This window comes from Ostrea edulis, chromosome 2 (assembly GCF_947568905.1).
Source record: "Ostrea edulis chromosome 2, xbOstEdul1.1, whole genome shotgun sequence".
NCBI lineage: Eukaryota > Metazoa > Mollusca > Bivalvia > Ostreida > Ostreidae > Ostrea > Ostrea edulis.
The window spans coordinates 78,494,676-78,503,674 of NC_079165.1; the positions used below are offsets into that span (position 1 = coordinate 78,494,676).

At 34.5% G+C, this 8,999-nt stretch overlaps 1 protein-coding gene and 1 long non-coding RNA gene across 2 annotated transcripts; both read right to left on the minus strand.

Moving 5' to 3' along the window:
* Nucleotides 1–3,085: 3,085 nt before the first annotated feature.
* Nucleotides 3,086–4,148, minus strand: LOC130051861 (uncharacterized). Its single transcript, XR_008800124.1, has 2 exons — nt 4,050–4,148; nt 3,086–3,243 (listed from the first exon to the last, which is right to left on the minus strand). It is a non-coding gene; the product is annotated as an uncharacterized LOC130051861 (long non-coding RNA).
* Nucleotides 4,149–4,263: 115 nt separating this feature from the next.
* On the minus strand, nt 4,264–5,227 carry LOC130051510 (uncharacterized). Its single transcript, XM_056153478.1, has 2 exons — nt 4,945–5,227; nt 4,264–4,556 (listed from the first exon to the last, which is right to left on the minus strand). The coding sequence occupies exons 1-2, from the start codon at nt 5,075–5,077 to the stop codon at nt 4,264–4,266; spliced, it is 426 nt and encodes a 141-aa protein (XP_056009453.1). The 5' UTR covers nt 5,078–5,227.
* Nucleotides 5,228–8,999: the final 3,772 nt, after the last annotated feature.

Sequence of the window (8,999 nt, forward strand, 5' to 3'; positions counted from 1 at the left end):
CCCTCTTTAGTGTTCACAAAGCATGATTTCAATACATGGAGTTTCATCAAAGGTGACAGAGTGTACTCTACTTTGTATATGAAATCAATACATTCGAACATGTATTTACCCAAAGATGACGTTGAGTATAGGAAAGGAATGGCTGTTTTTAGATTGGGTACTACCTGATGAATGTTGCCCGTCTTTGCTGTTTCCTCAAGGGCCATAAGAAGTAGAAACCAGTGGCAGAGGTTGAGGCAGTAGGCATACAACTGATCTGAGGGAACTGCGCAATTGCTCTCCAAGTCGAACTGCAAGAAGCTGTTCAATAAATATTGTAAAATTACATGCATGATATTATCAGATATGTATGATAAATCAAACAGCATTTGGTGTATTATAAAGTGTTCATGTTCAAACACTTACCTTTAATTAGTAACAAATTATTAACAGATTGTTATACGAGTGTATGTTAGTTGTATTAGGTATGAGGAAATCAGTGCAAGGGGTGATTAATAGTAAAATTCATAGGGACCTTCCAAAAGCACTACTTTTGACCAAATGATATCATATTGGTAGTGATGGGAATTGAACCCACAAGTCCCCATATAAAACACAGTTAGAACAAATAATGGTTATCAAACACATAAAATAGACACACAAGAGATGAAGACCACAAGCTTAAACGGTCACCCGAGTATCAGTTCACTGAGTGACTCAGGTGACCAAAAGGAAATTTGCAGTAATAAGGGAAGCATACATGGAGACACCGAGTCCTAAACCCACAAAACAAGTTTGGTTACATTCACATTAAACGTGTGTAAAGAAGTGCTAGACAACACGCATGAAGATGTGCAAAACCAAATGCATCAACTTATCTGGATGAATTGGATCAACTTCTGTAATCACACTATTCATCATCCCTTGTGCTTGGATTTGGGTATGGCCCATTCAAGAAGTTCAACAGTTGACCCCTTAAATCAAACATTTCATGAAAGTAAGTAAATATTCAAGATACATATGTATATCAAACTTACTGGTAATGGCAAAGAAATTTCTCTAGAGCATTTTCAATTTCTTTGCCTCTCTCAGATTTTGTCATGTTGTCTACGATGTTGATATTATCAGTTGGAACTCCATCCTGACATGAAAAGAACTCTTTAGCCAATTCCAAAATCATGTTTTTGCCTATCAATAACAAAAACTCAAAGTGAGGTTGAAATTTCCCCTTGACTTTTCCTGTGATGTCATTTCTTTGCAGTTTGCACTTGAAGAATGATAACGAGCCCGGCTCTCGACAACTTTTCATGGAAAATAGCACTTTAAATGCTTTCTGTAAAAGAAAATTTTGAATTAAACATGCACATGTCTACAATCCCTGCATTGTTTAATATTGGACCAGAATTAAAACATTTTGATTTCTAATCTGCCATAAGGAAATGACCATCAATGACTAAGTCAAACACAACCTTTGAGTCGAGTATAAGACTGAGAAAAGGTATACAAGTTTTATGGTGTATTATACATACTGAGAAGGTTTCTTTTTATTCGAAATGTGCTGCCAACAATACCTCTAGAATGTCTTGCTTCAAGTGCCAAAATTCAATAAAGATCCCTCCTACATCATCAAAGCGTTGCTTTGGATTCTTTGACAAAGAGCGAAGGGCCTTAGCCTCTTGTAAACGACATCTTGTCAACTGATCCCCTCCAATAACTATAGGATGATCTTTTAGTTTCTCATCACTTCCTAAATGATTTGAATTGAAAAATACAGTTTGGTCCAATTATGTGTTCAACAGTAAATTAACTTAACAATAAGCCCACAAGTCTTATCAATCCACAAGGATGTTTCATACCAAATTTGAAAAGAATTGGAGTGATAGTTATCAAGAAGAATTTAAAAATGTTTATTGTTCACACAATTAATAAATGGTCATATTGATACCTCTTGGATCATGAAATTTACAATTTTTGTAGAAGCCTTCCTGCTCTACATCATCATGCATTTAGTTTTTCTTGCACATGTGTGGTTCTTAATAATTTTTGAAAATTGGTAAATTTTGGGCAGTTTTCCCCTGCCCTTAAGGCCCCAGGAGTCCTGAAATTGTCAAAGATGCTTGATACCAAATTTGAAAAGAATTGGACTGGTACATTGTAGTTATAAAGAAGTTAAAAATGTTCAATTGTTAACGCACGACAGATGACGCACCACGACGGACGACAACCAATTGCAATAACAAAACTAAACAAATTTGCACGTTAAATTACCAAATGCTTCAATAAAATGACTTGTAACAGTCTCCTCAATCTCGTCTAAAATACTTAGGCAATCTTCATGCTTGGTCTCATTCTTTAGCATGATGGGGAGCTGTACAACTTTTGATTTCTTCTTCATTTGGCTAGAGTACTCAAAATGACGATTTCCTTCAAATGCCTCTATCCACCTAAATCCATCCTCTGCCTTCAAGATACGGCTTATCAAGACCTTTAAAGAATGTTGCTGTAGACCAGTTTCAATTCATAATTATTGAATGAGAATTATATTTGAATTACGTAATTTTTTTAGGGCCTTTAATTCTAGAATAAACATATTTCATTTATAGCAAAAATGAAAAGAAATAAACCCCATCTCCTATTAGACCAAATAAAATAATATATGTGGTTCCGGGTAAACTCCCTTGAAAGATAGGGTAGGTAGGTAGGGAATTTATTTTTATTTATATACCTTGTAGCATTGCATCATCTGGTTTTTTTCAGTTTCGTTCAAAATAAAATCCCGTTCTTGGACCACTGGAGGTATTGGTTTGTCGTTTGATAATCCTATTGTCGGATGTGCAACTCTAGGAAATATCATATTGGAGGCAAACAAATGCAAAGATCGGTTGGGTTGCTTAAAGAAAGGTGTGCCGATCTCACCTAGTGTACAGAACCAATGAAACATGTGAAGATATTGCAACATAAACATATATAGTATCAATCCCTTCATACAATGACCTTAAACATTATATCATCCACTTCCATAGGCAGTGTAATGTTCCATCATTTGAAGTCCTTATTAAAATTGAATTCATACCAAACTTTATCATACCAAACATTTTTTTTACATACCATAACATCAAGGTTGTCTCCTGTAATTTTGATCATTGGGTTATGTTTCAGAAACTTAATGATCTGCATTTTAGAGGATTTCCCAGCTTCATCCTGGAGATTGATCTTGCTTGTTGGTGCAAGACATAGTCCGAAATGGTTTAGCCTACTAAGTGCCTACATAAAGCAACACAAATAGCATTTAATATTTCTCAAAAAATTTCTTTAACATTAGTCATTTGTGAATCAATGTGTATGAAACTATAGATTGTTTTAGGAAAAACAAATGTTTCCCCATCTCCCAAAATTGGAAGTGCTTTAAGGATAACAGTTGAATTCTCCTATCCCAACTATATGCACATCTACAAATGGCAATGGGGCATTGTACAGTTTCAAACCTATCAGATAAGCCATTTAATTAAGGGGAGAAGTGTTCACAAACTATTTTATGCCCTAAACCCCTCAGATCCACTATAACATTGAGGATAACAGTTGATTCCTCCTCTGCCTACAACATGCACATCTGCAAATGGCACTGAAATATAATTGAGAAAGGTTTCAAGTCTATCAGATAAACCATATAGAATGAGAAGTGTTCACAAGCTATTTTACATCCTCCATCCCCCTTAGATCCACCATAACTTTAAGGAAAATAATTAGATCCTCCTGTCCCGACAATATGCACATCAACATAGGGCAATGAAGCATTGTACAAAGCTTCAAGTATATCTGATAAGCCATGTATAGGTGAATCATTCACAATACATTGTGACAGACAGACGGACATTCAGAGAGTACAAACACAATATGTGTCCACATGGAAGAGGGGAGACAAATAGTTCCTTGACAAAATGACAATATGTGACATCAAACACAGAATAATCATACATTTCAATACTGTAATTCCATTAATTATATACTTATCAATAATCAATCAATTATGAATTAAAAGATCAATATACAGAAAATAATTGTAAACAAACACTATCTTCCATCTGACCCCTCAAGCAAACAAGGGATACAAGTCTTTGGAAAGCTGAGGCCATATGATTTTGCTGGAACAAAATAATCCCAATGACTGCAGCGAGTGGTCCTGATTTTGTCACTGACATCTTGCCAACTAACTGAATTAGTATCTTCATCAGGAAGGGGATACTTCATAAATAAACATGAGTCAAACACATGATCTAACTTCAGTTATTTTTTAAATAATAATTTTTTTTTAATTTCAGGAAAGTTTGCTAACAAAAATATGTAAATATGAAAAATATACCGCTCTGCTATCTCTTCCAGCAAGTCCAAAGAAAACTCCTGACAAGATTGCAGTTTGGTCAATGGTCTCATGTTAATAAGAACATTTGATTTGCGAAGCGTTTGTAATGGAGCAAGAATTTCCTGCTGCACAACATCATCATGCTTGGTTCCACTACTGATTACATCAAGCCTTTTCAAAAGTTGCTGTGCTCTGCATGGTCTTGCAGATTGCTCGACTGCATATGATAGAATAATTATTGTCTATACATATGATAATGTACAAGTATGCCTCTCTATCTATTCATCTCTCATACCTATGTATCGATTTATCCCTATATTATATATATACATATATATATTATATATACACGGGTATGTATTTATTACAGAGGGATTTATCCAATATTCCCAAATTTCTTAGTACATTCATGTACATGCATACATATAAATTTGTTTTAAATTCTTGGTATCCTTCTCCCCCTTTTGTATATTTTGCACTCATGCATTATTATTTTATCATATATTGCAACACATCATGTTTTCAAGATAACATTCTTAAGCCTGAACTACACTATTGGTAAAGACAGCAGTCTACTCATTAACATGTTTGTGAAAATATTTTACCTTCATTAGCATCAACCTGATCCGAAAACAGAGACTTTCTAGTCCTTTTGTTGCCCATAACTGCTTCAATTGTATTGTCACTGTTAGTGGATGGTGTCTCGCAAGTCATTTGCTCCCGAGTTGATTTGGCCATTCTTTTTTGAGACACTACAATATGGGTTACAGAGTTGCAGTATGTAACTTGTGTGTGTGGAATGATATATATGGTGTCATGACAAGCACATGAAAATAAATAATTAATACAGTAGTCATAACTCAATTTTGAATAAATATCTCAAGATTAAATGTCATTGCTAGCTTACCGTTTGGACGGGATATCTTATCACTAAAAACTTCAGCAACCCCTTTGCTAAGTTTCTCTTTTAAAACGGCGACATTGAACACTTTCAAATAGCAGGATCTACATATCTGGAGGGAAATGAAAGTAAAAGCTAATTACCGAAACAGCATTTCATACCATAACTATTTACAACTTAATCTTGGAAACTCATATCAAAATGTGCATGTTCCTCGTAAAATTTTTTTAAAAAAAAACAACAAACAAACAAAAAAAACCAAAGCAAACATAAAATAAATGAATAATAATAATAATAAACCCATAACATAATAGGTATATTTTTTAAATGGTGCTTAAAAGTGCACATCTGCATTCGGAAGAAGTAAATAATGGAACTATGAATATATCTCGATCGGACATTTTTTTTCATTACTGACATGAAACTTAACTCACCTTCGGGAGAAAGTACTTATATATTTATATAATTGTATGTAGATCTAATGAGAAATCTAGGCAGTATATAATGCTATATGACCCTTAATCATTCAGAATTTTCATATTAAACTTTGATCAGCTGTTTCAACCCCTGAAACTCAATAAATACCGAAACTCCTGCCTCTCGAAGTTTTTCAATTGTGCCTGGTCCCAACAACTCGTTGATGGTTTCTCCGTAAATAGGATCCTCCATGAATTTTCTCCCGCTGACGGAATACAATGTTTTGGAGCATTAAAGCAACAAAAACATTTTGCATACAACTTAACCGGTGTCTGTGCTTCTTCCATGATTAAAATTTACGTCATATGTGACGATATACCCCAAAGTCACTACGTTTTCATTATTTGTTGAACTTTATAATTTACCGCGCTTCTGTCTCTGTGACGTCATGCCGTCAACACGGCTCATATCTGAAAGCCTGTGTCAGCGATGATATTGGAGTTGTAGCGTAACGGAACATACTGAGCTGACCGGAGCTTGAATCTAGTACTGTGTTTTAAATGCCAAAACCGAAAACGGACATTCTTCATTCTATGCATGATTTTACGAAGAGAATGGCGTTTTTTAAACGATATTAAACAAATCTTTGTATCTAACAAGAAGTATTGTTTTCTTTTTCACAGTTATTATACTTATATATACAGGTATTTATGATCAAAGCATGGTACAATCTAAAATAGCGATCACATGTTCAATTAATACTTTTGATATGTGCAATTATCACCTCATCTGCGTCAGTGATATCGACAAGAAAGATAAAATTTAATCAGGATTATTCCAGTGACTGTACATCTTAATGAAAGTGGACCAAAAAAAACCTATTCTTCTGTGTAAGAACTGCTGTATTGTCAACAAAGTTCCATTAATTCGAGATACCATTAAAATGCAAAGCTTTTTTAATTAATAAAAAATTTCATTATTAGGCATTGTTTTGTCTCTCTAAATTATGGCAGAACTCTTAGCCAAATATATAAAGGTATAAGTAGCTGACTTCGTTAAGTATGATATCCGAAAATTATTGGCATATCAAGATATTTAATATCACACCACTTCACGTGGGTAGTTGTAAATTAGTAAGGTATCTAATACAAATACAGAGTTCCTCAAGATATTTGCGAAAAACTTGAAATTTCAGTTTACCTGCCATCAAAAGGTATATGTAGTTGACTTCCTTAAGAGTGATATCTGAAAATTGATGGCATATCAAGATACCTAGTACCACTCCACTTCACATGAATAGTGTAAACTAATCAGCTATCTAATACAAGCACAGAGTTCTTTAAGATATTTATGAAAAACTTGAAATTTCAGGATACCAGGAATCAAAAGGTATAAGTAGCTGACTTCCTTAAGCGTGATATCTGGAAATGTTTGGCATGTCAAGATACCTAATATCACTCTTCTTCACTTTGATAATTGTAAATTAGTCAGATATCTAATACAAACTCAGAGTTCCTTAAGATATTTGCGAAAAACTTGAAATTTCAGTTTACCTGCCATCAAAAGGTATATGTAGCTGACTTCCTTAAGCGTGATATCTGAAAATTGATGACATATCACGATACCCAATATCACTACTCGCCATACGTATCTTGTAAGTTGGTTAAATATATGATATAAACACGGAGTTCCTTAAGGTATTCACACGGATCTTGAAATTTCATTGTACCGATAATCAAAATGTATAAGTAACTGATTTCCTAAAGAGCGATATCTGAAAATTCGTGGAGTACCAAAACACCATCTATCACTTCTTGCCATATGTATAGTCGTAAATTCGTCAGATATCTAATACAAACATAAAGTCAAACATAAAGTTTCTTACGGTATTCACACTTATGTTGAAATTTTAGGGTAACTCGAATTAAATTGTAAAAGTAGCAGATATCTCAAAATGGATGGTATATCAAATGATTGAAGGTCTGAATTCAATCCGTATCACTTTTAAAGTAAACACTCAGTTGAAAAAGTTTATTCGTATTTTGCATTGCAACGTTATGTAATTGGGGATAATTGAGCATGAAATTTCATACGACTCCTCATCCTCTTTAGAAATAAATCTGATAATAATTTTCAAACTCATTAACCTTTATCTGGTAGCGAGCTATCAGTAATTATAACTTTTATATTTTGTAGTAGCTGGCTACGAGTAGCTAACTTTTCATACTTTTAGAAGCTGGCTACTAGTAACTGGCTGCTAGTAGCTAACTTTTCCTGGTTCAAGTAGCTGGCTACTAGTAGCCAACTTTTCTCTTTTTAAGTAGCCAGTTACTAGTAGCTGGTTACTAGTAGCCAACTTTACCGATCTCTCCTTATCTGTGCGCCATATTTCCATAGGTTTCCCTGGGAAATATGAACACCATCAGCCGCAAAGTCCTAGGGATATTTCAGTCGAAGTAAAATAAATCTTTTTCCGAGCTTTGCTCGCAGAATTGTGTTGATCCTGTTCCTCTTCCTCCTGAAGATATCGCTTGTCAGACCAGGGCTCTTCTTGAAAGTACCACCCCTGTCTAGAATCTGTCCCACGAGAACAGTTCCAACTCTGCTGTCTTCTAGGACCTGCACCAGTTGTAGGACGTTTTCAGCCACCTTCCTAGGTTTTCCGTCAACGCTGATGTCGTTTCCACCGAGATGAATGAAAACTCGATCAGGGGAATACTGAAGCAGGTTTTGCAGGCAGGTTTGATTTGGCTCCTTTGCTGTCATGCCACCAACTCCAAAATATTTTATTCTCGGGTCTGCTTCGGTAGATCTTCCGAGACGCGAGACAAAAGACGATCCAAAGACGGCAGCTTTCATGATGATATTAAACAACTGGACGTCGATACCGTGGCTTTTGTACATACTCGTGAAGCCAGTCCTATCATATTATTGGCTGACTGCAAAGAGTGAGATTCACTCAAAGTATTGCTCATTTTTACGTAGTTCCTTGTCATAATTTGATATAAGAAAATTGTAATTTTATGATATTAAAAATGATTCAAATAAATGTTCCTAATTAGAACCAGGATCATGAAAATATTTCAACCTTTAAAGTCATAATTGATATATACATTGTGCTGAAATTATGTACCTTTCAAACCATTTACAACTTTACAAATTACAAAGTCACGGTCAATATGACCATGGGCAAAAAGTTACAAAAAGAAATTTTATGAAAGTAGGACAAAATGTCACAGGACTAAAAGTCACAGTTTTATAAGAAAATAAAACCAAAAGTCACAATTAGAATTGTATGAAAGTAGGACAAAATGTCACAGGACAAAAAGTCACAGTTTTATA